The sequence below is a fragment of the Macrotis lagotis genome, chromosome 1 (assembly GCF_037893015.1).
Source record: "Macrotis lagotis isolate mMagLag1 chromosome 1, bilby.v1.9.chrom.fasta, whole genome shotgun sequence".
Lineage (NCBI taxonomy): Eukaryota > Metazoa > Chordata > Mammalia > Peramelemorphia > Peramelidae > Macrotis > Macrotis lagotis.
Window position 1 is genome coordinate 387,347,888 of NC_133658.1, and position 18,034 is coordinate 387,365,921.

The 18,034-nt window shown below is 32.3% G+C and overlaps 1 protein-coding gene across 3 annotated transcripts in view; it reads left to right on the forward strand.

Annotated features, from left to right (window-relative positions):
- Positions 1-18,034, forward strand: part of GABRB2 (gamma-aminobutyric acid type A receptor subunit beta2) — a 184,029-nt gene that overhangs the window by 56,193 nt on the left and 109,802 nt on the right. For all 3 annotated transcript variants that reach the window (XM_074230053.1, XM_074230044.1, XM_074230061.1), the window contains exon 4: positions 11,219-11,439. In XM_074230053.1, the coding sequence (XP_074086154.1) occupies positions 11,219-11,439 (221 nt within the window). The remainder of the gene's footprint in view (positions 1-11,218; positions 11,440-18,034) is intronic.

An 18,034-nucleotide genomic window follows, 5' to 3' on the forward strand; every position in this document is an offset into this window, starting at 1 on the left:
TTGAAGGAAGCTAGGGAACCAGTAGGAAGAGATGGAAAGGGCATAGGGCATAAGCAGAGAAAATACATTGAACTGAGAGATCAGTACAACATGGTCCAGCAGAAAAACATTGGTGTGGGAGCTGGGAATGCTGCCTTTGTGAATCTTAGTATCTTTCTGGATCTCGGGTTGTCCAGTTGAAAACAGGACAGAATATACTAGGAAGCTTTCTAAAATATGAATTCTAAGTCTATGAGTTTATTTCCCATGATAAACATCAACTCATTAGGAATGCCAAGGCAGAGAGCATTTTGCTCAAGTACAAATGACAGAACACTAGAAATCCATGAGAAAAAGGACTTTTGGGGGCCAATATTTCCCAGATATGGTCCCTAACACATAGCCAGGAGGGAACTTCATTTTAGAATATACTGTTTGTCTTTCATTTTGAAGAAGATCATGACATCAGGCAGATGATGCATTGACAAGCATGTGAATTGGATTTGAGGGAGGCTTTGCTAAGTCACCAGCCTCACTTTCTCTTCTAGAGCCATCTGGATCCAGATATGAATCATATTTATATTATAATCAGGGTTAAGTCCAAGGACACACAGCTAGTAAGAGTCTGAGGGCAGATTTGAACTCAGGTCCTCCTGCCTTCAGGGCTGGTACTCTACCCACTGTGCCATCTATATGCCCTTTTGGAATATATAGGGTAGGAGATAGAATTATAGAAGTAAGTCAAGAAAACCAACAGATTAATAAAAAATCAAATCTTGATTTTTAGTCCTGGAGATTAGTATGGGAAATTTAACAATCAGCTTAGTCAGTACTAACTGTCTCTACCACACCACTTAATTAAATTCTGTGAACCAACACACACAGATTGTTTATACTGTATTGAGAAGCTTGTCTGGCTATCATATCTGAATCTGAAAACCTAAGTATTTGTTTTCTGTTCTTGTAAGGGTATGGTAATGTATGTATATATATATATATATATATATATATATATATATATATATATATATATACATATATATATGTATATATATATATATACATATATATATATATATATATATATATATATATATATATGTTGGGGTAGGGGAAGTGGCACAAAAATTAGATGTCTCAATACCAGATTTACTGACTAATCAGTGTTTTAGATGTAGATATAGATATAGATGATATAGATATAGATATAGATTAGATATGGATATGGATATGGATAGAGATAGAGATAGATATAGATATAGATATAGATATAGATATAGATATAGATATAGATATAGATATAGATATAGATATAGATATAGATATAGATATAGATATAGATATAGATGATATAGGTATAGGTATAGGTATAGGTAGAGATATAGTAGATACAGATACAGATACAGAGATACAGAGATACAGAGATACAGAGATACATAGATAGATAGATAGATAGATAGATAGATAGATAGATAGATGGATAGATAGATAGATAATAGATATATAGGTAGCTATATACAATTTAACTGATGAGGAAAATATAAAAAATATATCAGAAATAGAAAGGGATGTTGATCACAAGATTAAAATAAAAGAATTGACTTTGTTTGAAAGGGGTGATAATGTGCATTTCTTTTTCATCTCCACACATTAGATATTCTCTTAGAAGTACATGTATATACTAAACATATTCTCTTTGCTGTAGTAACAGCCTGCAAATTAGACTTCCTATGAGCTTCCACAAGCCTGTCATATATATGAAAGCAATGATATCTACTTATTATAAATTGTCCTTTTTCTTTGATTCTATCAGATCTCTTCAGTCTGTCATTTTAGAGAAGGCATTGAGCCCATGCTGTGAAGTGAAAAAAATGTAATTTCAAATTAAAAAAAGATGAGGTCTACATGACATGTCCATCTCTCTTAGAACTTTGCATAAAATATTCACTATTCTCAAAAATCATTTGCTAGGATTCATGGATTAAAAATGTTAGAAGTTTAAAGTATTAAAAATGTTTTTTAAATTAAGTTAAGCTAAATCAATATTAAGATGAGTCCTTCCCTTGGAAATGTATGGTCAATTGGGAGAAAATTCTCATCATAATAGCTAAGAAGTATATAGAATTTTAAGTCTCACATAGCCTTTTATATTTATACTTCTTTTGATTGTCACAGTAATTCCATGAATTAGGTTATATTATTATCTCTATTTCACAAATAAAGAAACTGAATTTGAGAGAGAGATTAAGTGACCTGCCCAGAATCAAACAGTAAGAATTTGAGGCAGGATTCAAGTTCAAATCTTCTTGACTTTAAGTTCAACCCAGTATCTATTGCCTCAATTGTGATTCATGAATTCTTAAATACATATATGGTGTAAAATGAGTCCTTTCTTATCCTTTTAAATTTGTTCTTTTTTTAAAAAAAGGGTAAAAAAACTCTCCTGCAAGGGTATTCATTTCTATAAGGCATATACTCACAATTATAAACTATTTGAGGTGAGATCTAAGGACATGTGGAAGTCACAACTTCTCTGGGTTTCAATTTCCTCATTTGGGATTGATGGACATTACTTCTCAAATTCGTATAAGTTCTAAAAATTTCAACCTATAATGTGAATTCTTTCCAACACACACACACACACACACACACACAGACAATTGATTCATGATACAACTGGTATCCATTGAAGGGAAGAATTAATTCCAGGATTACTTTAATTAGTGACTTCGCATAAATCACTTTATAAAAAATTAGTTTGATATAATTTTGTCATTGATTCATTTTTTGTTTGAAGTGGGTTGCAGGTTTGAGTTACAAGCTTGATCCTCCATTATTTCCCAGGAGGTGTCTGCTTTTGAAGCATGAGGAAATCCAATTCTATTCTTCCCCATCCCCTTGTTTTTCCCTTTTATCAAATTTTATCAAGTTTACCCCTAGATTCATTAAAAAGAAATTTCTTGAGCAAGGGGGAAGTGGTGAGCATAAATTTGATTAGTTACTATTTCTGAAACTATTTAACACTTGATACTGGATGACTGTGAGACATACCATAGGGGCTTCACATATTGGATAACAAGGTAAAGAACTGAATTCCTAGATAAATAGATATACTTGATATACTTGATTTTACACTGTAGTCATCGACATGTTTGAAAAAGTTAATTTTTAGTGTGACTAGGGAGAAAGGAAATTGCTATATTAAGAATTAGAAAAAATATCATTTTAATTAACTTATCCCCCAAATGTTGAAATATTTTGAGAATTTCTGAAAATTTCTAAGATGGGGCATGGGAACAAACAGCAATAACAAGAAGAAGAAAGGATAGTTTACAAGTTTTAATGCTGAAGAATTTGAAGAAACCATAGTGTCTATTTGATTCTATCTAATTCAGTGAGCACATGACTGAAGATTAGAGAAGTTAAGCATATTTTCTCCTATCCTATGCATAGAATTTTTGATTTACAGGGGGTTTTTTTGGAGGGGGGTTGCTAGACAGTGGGGTTAAGTGACTTGCTCAAGGTCACACAGCTAGGGAATTTTTAAGTGTCTGAGGTCACATTTAAACTCAGGTCCTCCTGACTTCAGGGCAGGTGCTCTATCCACTGGGAAACCTAGCTGCCTCTTGATTTACAGTTTTGACCATCTAATCCATCATTCTCATCATATAGATAGGAAGCTATAAAGGAGGGAGAAGGAAAGGGAAGGCAAAAAAAGAGAAATGAAAGGAAGGAAAGATAATGGAAGGGAATCCAGAATGTCCATGTGATATTCCATAGCTGTATCATTATGTCTTGCCTCCCTCATTCTCTATTTTATTTTTCTAACTATATCTTTTCTCACTTGCACTCTATATTCCATTGGGGAAGAAAATAGAAAAGAAAAATAAATTTCTTTAAAAATATGCATAGTCCAACAAAACAAATTTTATTACCCTTATTATTTAGATGCATATCTTTATGGATATAGATATGTGGGTATATATATATGTATATATATGTATATATATATACATATGTGTGTGTGTGTGTGTGTGTATTACATAAATACCATTCTCTAATCTTAAAACTTACTTGTCTGCCAAGAAACAGATACTATGTTACAACAAGTCTCTTTTGAAACCATGGATGGTTATTATATTGATCATAGCTCATGTACCACAACTTTTTGCTGTAATATCTGCAAAGTTCATCTTTACATTCATAATAGAATTGTAATCTAATTCCCGAGTAACATTTAGACAAAATTGCTAAAATTGGACAATTAAAATCCAACCAGTTCTACACTGAGCTACTGTTGATTAATGCTCTCAAGACAAGACATCTTGGAATATATATTTATAGTAAGAATGAAATTAAAAAATTGTACAATGTCACAGCTTTGTTTAAGATACTTTTATATAGTGAAATTTCCATGAATAAATGAGCAAATGTGTATATTTTTATGTATGCATGATAATTGGACCCTGGAATATTTTCATTTGAATCCAGAAATCTTAGCATTTCTTCCTATTTCCACATGCCAAAGTTTTAAAATAAATATTTCCATTGTTTAGCTGAAAATCATTATTATCTAAGTAGGATGTCAAATTTGACAGTAGCCTGTCAAATTCAGGCTGACAGAAATTTCGCCTATTTGCTCCCCTCTGTAGAGATAGAATACTTTTAAATATAACTTATGTTCTGTTTTTGATCTTTTTTTAGTAGGAGTTAATAAACTGCCATTTCCAGAGTTGTTTTTTAAAATTCTGTCACATCAAAGTTAACTTGAAGTCATCACTTCTTCATAAAGCTAGAATTGTGCTTTGAATGTACGTGTATGATGCAATAAAATTCCAGTTTGTAGAAAATTTCAAAAATCTCCAGGGTCAACATTCTTTCATGTATTCAGAAGACATTTATAGAACATCTATAACATGTTAAGCAGTTTTTCATTATTTTCATGGATGTAAATTGGGAAGGAGGGTGAGGAAAGGACGGCTTGAAGAATAGAAGAAACAGGCCCTAACTCTATGGAAGTAGAGAAATAAAAAGTAGTCAAGTATCTCTGGCACATGATCTCAAATTCAGATCTGCTACATCATTCTGTCCAGGTTTTAGATATACCTCTTTGGGACTGGGATATTCTTTCTCTAATTCCATTTGCTTAAGTTGCCATTCTAGATATTTTCTCTCCATTGTTAACCTGTGGAGCATCCCAGTGACTACTTTGACTACTTAACATAGAATAACATTTACCAATTAATATTTATTTCAGAATAGAGCAAAAACAGAATTATATCATTCCCCCCCCCAGGGATACATTCTCCCTTATTCCCTCTTGACTTCTTGCTTGCTCTTAGCACAATTTCTATATGGAATTCATCTAGTTAAATTCATATCCAAATCTGTAATTGTTATCAATGAGTCCTGATTTAGCATACTTTGGCCTGATTCCAGAAGGTTACTTCTTACTTGAACAAGCATTAGTGCCAGACTGGTTACAAACCCATCAATGGACTGAATTCCTGTATTCTCATACTTTTGGATGATTCACTCTCTTGACTTCTCAAAATTCACAGATTTGTAACCTCCAGATGCTAAGACAGGCAAAGAACTGATTCATGTAACCACATGTTGGCCTTAAGTGATAGCACTTTAAGAACTTGTTTTTCACTGGACCCTTTCTAAAAAGCTGAAGAAGTCAGCCAAAAAGAAGTCAAATTCAGATAAAGAGACTAAGGAAGACTGCATCCTCCTGAAGGTGACTCCAGTGCCAGTTTCACAACTGTAGCTGCTAAAAGAATCACATATTCACCTAAACATTAACAGAATGGAATGTCTACATATCCCTCAAAGTTTTTCCAGAATATCTTTTAGCATTTCCATTGAATATAACCCCAATTCTCCCAGAAGTAGGTTCATCAGCTTCTTCCATTTGGAGAACTACAACAGTTTAAACACATTAAGGTACTCTGTATAGGCAAAGAATAGATATATTAGCCAGATTTTCATTATTTAAATAACTGAAATAACTATAAAGCAGACCAAAAAACCAGAGGATAATACATAAATGGTTAATAAATATTCATGGTATTGGTTGATATGAAATAAAAATTAAGTAATTGACTAAGTACAAATTATTTTAATCCTATTGAGGTTTGCTAACTGATTTGTCATAGATGGGATGAGCAATTGCATTGGAGAAAATGCTGACTCTGGTTAAGAGGACCTAGTTTCAAATCCCATTTATGATTCCTGTTATCTGTGTGATGTTGGGCAAGTAACAACTCCTCTCTTGGTCTAAGTTGCCTCATCTGTAAAATGGGAATTTGAACAAGGTGGTCTTTGAGGTCCTCCTAATAATCTTTTGCAATTGCATAGAATAGTATACAAAATACTTCAATAAATATCTGATTTAACATTCTAGTTATTAGTCTCCATTTTATATTAAAAAACATTTCCGCTGAGATGAAGTTGTCATACAACAAATTTTTATCATTGCCAGAGAGCTAAGTTAATTTTTTCTGTGGCATACGATGAAGGAATGGCAAAATCAATTAGTAGGGTACTGGAGAAATTGTTGAATGACTTATAGATACATTTCTAGTTTCTCAGATGAGAAACCAATGTAAAAATAGTTCTGAAATTAGATTTCCTTTATTGATGATCAACTTACTCTGTTCATAAATATCAAATTTAGCTGGACTAGTGTGTCAAAGCTACTAGCTTTCCTCTAGGGTGTTAAAATTAAACATCTAGTATTACAAATTCTAATAGAAAAAAACAAAGTTTCAAGAATATTTTAGAAGTTTTCAAAATGTTAATCAATGAATTAACTAATATTTTTGAGTACCTTTCTGCAAAAAGTATTGTATTGGGGGAATGTGAGAAATAACAAAAAAGTGGATATTTCTCCCTAATTTATATTTGAGTTCTATGAAGACAGGGATCATGCCTTATTCATGCAATGAAATCATAGTTGCAAAGTGCATGGCACAGTGCTGTTTGGCACATTGTAAGCACTTAATGTGCATCCCTTTACTCCATTACTCTGTTGTTCTTAGATAATACCTACATATAAACAAAGTTTTAAAAATACTATAATAGCTAAATAACAATATAAGCAATATATAATTAATTTCCAAATAAGTGGTTATCTGAAAGGAAGTAGAAAAATTCATGATCACTATAACTAGGCCCAAACATATTCATGAGAAGTAGCATAAAAGAACTTCTAGAGAGAGATGTTTAACTATTCTTACAGATAGAACTTTTGAACCACATAGTTTATATGTTACATTGGTACTTATGTAATTTCAAGTGATCTAGAGAGAAAGTGGGAAGCTTCCTTAGAAACATGGAGGAGGAGAAGAGAGATGTCCAGGGGATTCTGTATGTAAGAGTTTTAGCAAGCATAGTCAAGAATTTTGTACAATGAGAAGGTATGGACTCACACACCATGTGCCTTCCTTTGTCCTCAAATTGTATTCATTTTTTTCTTTGGAGGTTGTCAGGTTCAAAGTATGACTTTGATCTGGTTGAACAAAAAACAGTTTTGAAGGTTGAAAAGCATCAGAGAAAAATAATGAGATTTCTATTGAGGTAAATGTTTTTTATTTAATAGATCTTTTGAGGAGCTAGAAGGGACCTTAGATGAGGAAACTCAAGCTATATTCGACACCTCCTTTAACTTTCTTCTCTGATGTGAGAGTTGAAGGGTGGAATACCAAACTCCTCCTAATGTCTTTCTTTATAGAGGGCAAAAATTGGACTTTCCACCTACTCTACTTAGCATTTGTTGCTGTGCCTCTTTTAAACTCCATGGAACAAAATACTCCTGTGCTAGGAATTCATTGATGAATCCCTCCCACCCTTCAACTACATTGCATTTTTGTTTCCTTTTATGTGTTGTCTACCCCAAAATGTTTATAAGTTCTTTGAGATCAGGGACTGCTTTATTTTTATTCATTGTATCCCAAGAAATTAGTATGGTATCTGGCATATAGTAATTGCTTAATTAATGTTTATTGGATTGGAAATGCAGAAGAGATTACTATATAAAAGACAGATAGCTAATTATTTACTAAGATTTGAATAGCATTCCATATTTTTTTCTAAAAGTACAATGCAGAGGAGAAGATTGTCATAACCAATTACTCAAAATGACAGTTAAAGTTTCTTGTTTTGATTTGCTTTTTTGGAATGCTGGAGATGGAAGGAGGTGTTTTTGCTTAACTAATTTTCCCTTCTTCAAAACCTCTACAAGACTGCTACATTTAATAACAAAGCAAGAGCAAAAACCCTAATCTTCTTGCATGGTTCTGATTGGGTCATGAAGATACTGAATCTTGTATCTGTAAATATTTTCAATCCTAATAAGACTAAGACTATGCTCCCAAATAGATAGAGTGAGATCTCATTTTTTACACTATTACTTGAGAAGAAGGCAGCTTCAATTGGGATGGTTGATGATGAAGATGTGAAGAATAAATTGAGATATTTATTTCTTCTGGTATTATCTAGATTTTCTGAAGAAGTCATTTTCTTAACTGATCATGATATAATATGTAATAATAAAATATATTTTGATTCATCAGTTAACAGAATAATTGACATCTCTCTCCAGGGGCAAATCTAAGTGCATGTTTTCTTATTAGAAGGATTGTTTAAAAATTATCAAGTGAGTCTGAATCCTAATATATTATTATTCATTTAACAATTCATTTTACTATTCACTAAATGTTTGATTTCATTTCTTGTACTGAAGAGTATCTCAAGACTTAAAGAGAGCTCAACACCTTCCAAACAAGCATTTCTCTGAATCTCAAAAGAGCCCATAATCAAAGTCACTTTAATGGCTATATCTTCTAGTAGGAAGAATAATCGTATTTTCCAAGTAATTATTTCCAAGAAAGGGAATTGATTAATTTATTTCTCAAGGAGAAAAATTATCTGCTTATTTTATCTCTTGGATCTTCTTGTCTGTCTTCTAAGTACTTTATAAAATGTCTATTTATAATCCTTTATCATTTTTGGTCCATTATTCTTTTAAGATTTTGAATTGTACAGCCACTATAATTTCTAAAAACCTGTAGACAAATTTAGTGATGAAACTATTTGTAATAGCTAAATGAAATATCAATTAAAGATCACTAATATGTAAATGCAGGCTAAATCAACTTGCAATGTTTCACCTCACACTGGAAATTGGGGAAGATTATAAAAATATGGAAATAATTGTTGTAACTTTGGGAAGGCAGACATTATAATGCAATTTTGTGATATATAGTTGGAGTTATGAATTGTACCAACAATTCTACCATGTAATTTAGAATTAACTGTTGGAAATAAGTTGCTAAAATGTCCATTTACATTGACCTATTTCTAGGCATATACCCCATGGAAGTCAAAGATAGAAAGTTTCTATATATCTATAATTCATGAACTAATGCAGATTGAAGCAAGAAGGAACAGAAAAACACTATACACAGTGACTTTGATATTATGAAGAGGAAAAACTATTGAACAAATTTGAATGTTCTGTAATGATAATGATCTATCTTGGTCAATACAAAGGTTCAAGAAAATTGATCTCTTTCCTTTCATTGGGTCTAACATGTTTGGAATGTGTCATATACTGACAGATACTGTTGATGAATCTGATGGCTGGCTTGGGTATTTTTGTTTTCTTTTTAAATAAGGGAATAGAATAGAGAATAGAGAATAAAGAAAGGGGAGGAGTATATTTGCAAATGAATGTGATGCAATAGGAAAGAAAATGAGCAATAAAAAGACAAAAATATCTGAATGTCTATATATTCCAAAAAATAAGATAAGCCAAACATGAAAAGAAACAATTATTTAGACCAAGTTCATTAAGAACCTTAAAAATTTTGATACTTTATTCACCATTTCATTATTTTTCTAGAATAAACAGGAGTAACTAGATTTTAAGTCCAGTAGTCAATAGACTCACTCTGAGAATAAGCGTAAACATCTCTGGGGAAGTGGGGGTAAAAACTGGAAAAGAATAACTTTAAGAATGTATTCCCTGGGGTGGCTAGGTGGCACAGTGGATAAAGCACTGGCCCTGGAGTCAGGAGTACCTGGGTTCAAATCCAGTCTCAGACACTTAATAATTACCTAGCTGTGTGGCCTTGGGCAAGCCACTTAAACCCCATTTGCCTTGCAAAAACCTAAAAAAAAATGTGTTCCCTGATTTCAAAAAAAAACTTTATTATAATCTAATACTATCATCATAGTACATTTTGTATGTTATTTTATCTTTAGAGAGGTCATGAAAGTATTGCCTTCATTTTAAATGAGAGAAAACTGAATTTGCAAGACATGACATAACTTGCTCAATGCTGCACAGCTTTTTGAAATCTAGGACACATTTATGGAACACTTTAAAGCTTGGAAACTAATTTTATAAGTACAACTTTAACAACTCATTTGATCTTTACAACAATACCAGGAGATTGATGCTATTGTTATCCCCATTTTACAGATGAGGAAACTGAGGCATACAGGGGTTAAAAGAGATGAACTTATGATTTCTGACTTTAGTTCCAGGACTCTATCCATCATCATCATCATCATCATCACCTTCATCATTACCATCATCATCATCATCATCATTATCATCATCATATTTCTATAGAATCTTAAGGTTTGCAAAGCAATTTATAATTTTTTTTCACATTTTATCCATACAAACACTTTGTGTGGTAGCTGATATTAGTATTCCTATTTTGCAGATAAGGAGACAGAGGTAAAGAGACTTGCCTAGGGTTACATAACTCAAATTTTCCCACCCCCAAACCAATGTTCAATACACAGTGTCATCTGCATCATCTTTTTTTATCAATTGCATTAACAAATTTTGTAGAAAAGGAATATAGAAAATGTATACTGTCTACTGATAAATAAAGGGAAAATAACTCAGGTGCATTAGGACACATTAACTTTCTGCTCTGCAATCTTAAAGAGATTGAATTTAAATAATTCTTTCTTCTCTGATGAAAGAGCAAGAGGAAAAAGGAAAGTTATGAAATTGCAATGATGGTATTGGAATGTTCAATGTAAACTTACTGTAATAATTGTTGAGAGATTGGAGGGTGCAAGCATTTTTACTTCACAGTCATACAAAATATGCTGAGCATCACTCCATGTTATATACCCAGAGAGTAGCTGTTTGCCTATTTCAAAAGTCTATTTTGGTGTAAATAATAATTTTCTCTTCTCCCAATCACAGGACTATACTCTGACAATGTACTTTCAGCAAGCTTGGCGAGATAAAAGGCTGTCATATAATGTAATACCTTTAAATCTCACGTTGGACAATAGAGTAGCGGATCAGCTCTGGGTGCCTGACACATACTTCCTGAACGACAAGAAGTCATTTGTGCACGGGGTTACTGTCAAGAATAGGATGATCCGTCTGCATCCTGATGGGACTGTCCTATATGGACTCAGGTCTGTAACAATATAAAAATTTTACTTCATCTTTCTTATTTATTTTATATTTATTTTGCCAGACTGAAGGCATTCTTAAGGAGGTTTTTGTTTATCCTTTCTGATAGGCAATTAAAATTGTCTTTAGCATAAATAGCTGTAAGCTTGGAATAGTTGAGTAGTTAGTCACATGTAGAGCTAAGATTTCTGTGAAGTAGCAGTTGCCAGTTTTGGAGTTAGTTCCTTTAAATATGTTGAAATAAATATTAACAAGCTGGCACTGACAGACTGCTAACCATCTCTCCATTCCTACCAAAAAAAATTGGAAGTCAAGATGGCAGATCATTTTGTTAATCAATCCTGTTCAAAGTGTGTGATGTTGAAGATCAAGGTGTGATATTGGAGAGAGAGAACTTGATAATGCCCTCTTCCAACTCCCTCAGTCCCTGAATGGTCTTGAAAATAAGGTAAACATGTACAAACTACTTCATTAAAGTTTGTGCTGACCATAATCAAGTGGTGGCTGCACAGTCCGATGGAAAGATATAAGCTGAAAAAATCAAAAACTTCTCTTGTTTTGCAGAGATTTAACCATATGATTTTCTGAAAAAGACAAGGAAAGAAATATGGGTTATTAATACACTATAATATAGAATAAAGTTCTTTATTTAAATGCAGAATGCTCAATAGTCCTATATTTCAATTTCCCTAAAATTTTAAAATGTTGTTGAGCTGTTATCAGCACATATGAAATTGAAATTGATTGTCTTATTTTAAAATTGAATTCTTTTGTCTCCTCCTATTTATTGAAAAACCATATCTTTAGTTTTTTAACTGAAAACTCTGAGTGTTAGATCACAGTATAATCAATTTCTTAATTCTGATAAACTGATAAATTTGGGTTTAGGTTTCATGATCTTTTTTTTTAGGTTTTTGCAAGGCAAACGGGCTTAAGTGGCTAGGTTTCATGATCTTAATGCCAGTATTGTCCAAGTTACTAAGGAAGATATCCTTCTTTAAATTTAGAAACTTTCTTCCAACTCTGAATGAGTTATAGTACATTACCACATTCTGAATATAGCCCATAGCAGTTTAACTATTCACATTAGCACCATGAAGGAGCAATTATTTGAAAGCTAAACTTAATTGCCCTTTCTTTTGAAAATGATCCCACTGGGACCATTCATTCAACAAATATTTATTGAGTCTGCATTATATGCAAGACATTATGTTGGGTATTTAGAAAAAAATACTTAAATAAAATTACATACCAGCTTTCAAGGAACTTATTCTCTAGTAAGAAAAATAAATCATCTACCCAACTGTCCATCCTATGAAGAAGAGAAGGGACAGAGTGCCGACTTCATGAATAACTGACAAGATATAGTTTTCCCTGTTAATGACCAGCATCTACATGAGAGCCCCAATCCAGTGTCAAGGTCATGGACTTTATCACTTTGTGGATCAACTGACTCTGATGTATCACCACAAACAGGTTACAATGGGTGGCTGACGAGAAAGCCTGGACGTTATCAGTGCAAATTCTGCTGCTACTTTTTTTTTATTAATATTAGGCAAATAGCACCATCCTCACATAGAAAAGACATTTATGTAATATAAGTAAAAGAAGCATAATAGGAATAAGAGCATGTATTAAATTTCTGTTCCATTATACTTATGTTTTGCTAATGTCTTTTTTCTTAGTTTTGTTGCTTCTGCCTGGTCTCAGATCTTTGAGGCTCAGATCTAGTTGAGATAAATATATAACTAAAATGGTAAAAGAATAAATTCATTGCTATAAATAACTTTCTAGGTCCTTTTATAAAATAACTTTGGTGACATTATAATGTAATGCTATTTCTCCTGAGTGAAGGTAAATTCTAAACTTGACAAAAATACATGAGAAATTTCATTATGGGATGATTTAATGAAATATGTTATAAAGTGTGGATAATCAAACACTTTACTTTTCTTAGGTTATAGTCTATGATAATTTTTGTTGTATGTCAGCTACAGAATATTATGACAATGAATAGAACTTTCCAAAAAAGAAGAGAGTAGGGTGTACATGTGGGATCCAGACTGAAATTATTTAAAAGTCAAATTTAATTCATAAAAAAAAATTGTTCAGTATGAAAGCAGGGAAATGTAGTGTAAAGATGTAAGACTAATAAGGTTGATAGCAAAATGTATTCTATTTATAAACTGTGGAACAAATTTGGTTTATGTTCCCCTTCACTGACATTTTGCTTATGAAGGAAATAGTATTTGACACTGATCTTTAGAAGACATTTGAAGTTGACCAATTGAAATAAAATTGTGACAAAATCAGCAGTCATGATGAGAAAGAAGTTGACATGGGGAAGGAGAACAATTACAAAACAAGTGAAAATTGTGTTTTGGAACTGAGACTGCTCAGATTATACTATATAGGAGAGTTTTGATGGAGTAGGGATAAACTTCTTGATTTGAGGGAATTAGGAATATACTTCAGTCAAGAAGTTCCTGTGTAGGAAGGATACAGGAATATCATACAAAAAATAAGCAAGGTGGAGGGACCATAGTGTGGAAGTATCAGAGATAGATAGGAGTTTTAGGAGAGAAGGCAAGGAAAACCAGAATCAACAAAATCCCTGAAGGGCTAGTGAGATTTGAGGTCCAGTGACAAGGATAGAAGATCAAGTTTAATGAAAAGTTTATTTTAAAAATTTTCACTAAAATGTTCTATTGGCATTCTATTGGCATTTATCTGCCTTTGTTTTATACACAAGCATGTGTGACTGTCCTTTCCTTCTAGCTTCCAATAAATTTGCATTACTTGGATAGCTCCCAACACTATCATTGCTCTCCATGGCAACAATCATCCTTAAGTGTTGATGGACAGAAGTAGAGAGAAAAATTTTTAAATATTGAAAATCACATAAATGAAGATGTATATATTTACAGAGATATCTGAAGCTTAGAAAAAATAAAGTCCAATGGCTTCATATGGGTCACATACTTACTAGCTGTTTAAGTGAGAACATTGAGCTTCAGTTTCCTCATTTGTAAACTTGAAATAATAATACTTGCACTAATTCACCTTACAGTGTTTTTATAAAGAAAACCCTTAGGAAATTTTAAAGTACCACATTATACAGTAGTATTCTACACAGAGACTTATTACTTAGTAAATCCATCTACCAAAATAAAAAAGATGTTACTTTGAATCCTGAAAAATTGATGTTTTCCTTCCCTTCTTTAAAGATTATGATAATTATTAATATAGTAAAATATGTGACAGGAAACATAGCATAATAAGTAGATAAAGAGCTACTATTTGGGTTAGGAATTACCTAAGTTCAAGCTATACCTGATGCTGGCTATATGGTCTTGAACAATTCATATAATCTCTCTTTGCTTCAGGGAACCTCTTACAGACTAAAAGTCGCAGAAAGTTGTCAGTCTCCATTGGTAATGATATTTCAGCATAAGAAGTTTCTTCACTTGTCAGTGAAGTCACAAATCTGGTTACTTCTCAAAAATGCATATAATAACATTGCCCCTAATGTCCTAGCTTGATGAAATTAACATTGGTGGGCAAGAAAGACATATAAATCATGTTTATCCTATCAATTTCATATAATTTCAGGCTTAGTGTGAAACTAGTTCATGGGGAGAACATTTCAATAATGTTATAATGTGCAATATTGTTTATGCAGACTAAAATCAGAACAATTCACTTCATTGTTGGAAATTTGATGTGGACCAGTACTACTTGTTTTTAACCCTTCAAACTTTGCTTATTATAGATAAGGAAATCTAATTGAAATTATGCTTACTAGGGATTGATAATTCAGATCCATTTGGATCACTCATGATTTTTCTGTAAGATGTTAAGCTGAAATATGATCGAAAAATGCTTTTAAGTTATGTTTGTTTATTTATTCATTTGTTTAGAGTCAAAATGTGAACCAACAATATGAAAAGGATTGGTAATAAGTACAATAATAACAACAACAACAACAAAATAGATTGAAATAGGGTTTTTTTTGGTGCCAGCAATATGAACATCCTTCCAATAAAACATAATTATAAAGAATAATAAATTATTTTATGTATGATGTGTTACTATCCTGTGTAATCACTGAAGAATTTAATCTGAAGTTTTCTTGGACTCTGAGAGAGATAGAATAACAGAGAATTTTGACACCCAAAATGAATTGTATTTCAAGGAGTAATCCAAAGTCAGTCATGTTAAAAGCAGCAACTAAGGAGCAAAAAATGAGTACTTAATAATAGGAAGATATAATTATGGTTTTAATTGTTAGGAAAGAAGTCCATATGCAAGAGAAGATTGGAAAATTAGTGGAAAGAGAGGACTAGTTTGAAGGTGTAAAATCTTTGAGGAAACAGGAGATTACAGGTTAGGAGGAAAATAGGATTGGAATTGGCAAAGAAAATATCACTTTTCCTCAGAGACTGCAATAAAGGAAAAAGATTGAGGGATGATTTTGAAGTGATTCAGTACATAAAGTTGGAAAATTAAAACATTACTGAATTACCACCTCATATCCACAGACTGACTAAAATGACAAAAAAAATAGGTACACTAATGCACTGTTGTTGGAGCAATGAAATAGTTCAACCATTCTGGAAAACAATTTGGAGCTATGGCTAAAAGGTTATAAGACTGTGCAAACTCTTTTGACCCAGCAACACTTCTATTATTAGGTCTATATTCCAAGGAGATCCAAAAAAGAGAAAAGGGTCCATACTTACAAAAATATTTATAGCAGCTCTTTTTTGTGGTGGCAAAAAATGAGAAACTATGAAGGGACGCCTATCAATTAGGAAGTAGCTGAATGAGTTATGGTGTTGGAATGTAATGGAATATTATTGTGCTGTAAGAAATAATGAAGGGAATGGTTTCAGAAAAAAACTGAAAAGACATACACTGATGTAAAATGAAGTCAGCAGAAAATGAAGAGAGAGCAATCTATACAACAATGGAATTATTTTAAAGATAATCAACTGTGAAAGATTTATTAACTCTTATCAATACAGTAATCCATCATAACCCCAAAGGACTCATGATGTAAAATACTACTCACTTCTAAATAGGGAAATGATGGACTCAGTGTGCAAAAAGGAAATAAATTTTTCCTTTATTTTTCTTGGTTATTATTTTTGGAAAATGTATAATGAGGAAATGTGTTATCATATTTCTTGCCTTCTCAATGGGTGGGGGAGAGGGAAGAGGGAGGGGTATAATTTTGAACTGTGAATAAAATTTTAAAAATTAATAAGTGAGCTAAAAAATAAAGTCTAGTGTTGGAGAAAAGAGATAACTTAGATTAACAGCCTTAATGCTTTCAGTGAAGCATTTGGTGAGGTACTATGTATTAAGAAGAGAAGAGATGATCTGTCACAGATTGTGAATGAATGAGAGAGAAGATCAATCAGTAAAATATTATTTTAGCATCCACTTTGAGAACCAAATTGAGATTATTTAACACCTTCTTTTGACTCATCTACCCCTCAAGCTATCACTCTCTATCTCTATGACTTTTCAAAACCAAATTTCTAGGTAAGGAAAAAAATCTATAGTTTCTTGCATGTTATTTCACCATTCATTCACTTTTCAACTTTTTGCAATTTGGTTCCTGACTTCATCATTCAACTGAAATGATTCTCTCTAAAGTATGATCTGTTAATCACTAAATCTGATGGACTTTTCTCAGTTCTAAATCTTCCTGATCTTTTGGTAGTATTTGACCTTGTGACCTATCCTATTCTACACATCTATTATTTCTTGGGTTTGTGATATTGTTTTTCTCCTGCTTCTTTCTCCCTCTATTTGTACACCCAGTACTGCTTGATCTCAGTCATATTTGTTTGATTGTTATCCTTGACACATTACCTCTGTGTTGCTAGATTGCAAGGCTCTCTCATAGGTCCTCTGTACTATGTTTCAATATTCTTAGTGATAGATAGATAAATGATAGATAGATAGATAGATAGATGATAGATAGATAGATGGATAGATAGATATTTAGATAGATGATAGAATGATGGATGGATGAATACATAATATAAGTGCTCTTACATACTCCCATAGGTTCAACTAGCCTCTCTGGGATAACTCTCAGATTGAATTAAGTATCTTTAGTAACTCTCCTGAGAGTTACATTCCTGCATTAATGGTTATTAGGCATGTCCAAATGTGAGTTCTCTATACATCTCAAATTCTGCATGTAAAAGTACTGACCTTTTCACTTAAACCATTCCTCTTTCTAACTTCTCTCCTGTTCTTAAGGGAAAGATCATCTTCCCAGGTATTCAAGTGTACAACCTTGGCAACATCCTTGATTTCTGCTTTCTTATTCTCTCTCTCTCTCTCTCTCTCTCTCTCTCTCTCTCTCTCTCTATATATATATATATATATATATATATATATATATATATATATATATATATATATGTATGTATGTATATATCTGTCTTTGGCTAATTCTTGCCACCTAAATTTCCACCATAATTACACATATACATGCATAGACAGACACAATAAAAACATGTGCCACAATAATCCTTTTTTTTCTTCTTCCTCCTCTTTTTCTTTTTTCTTCTTCTT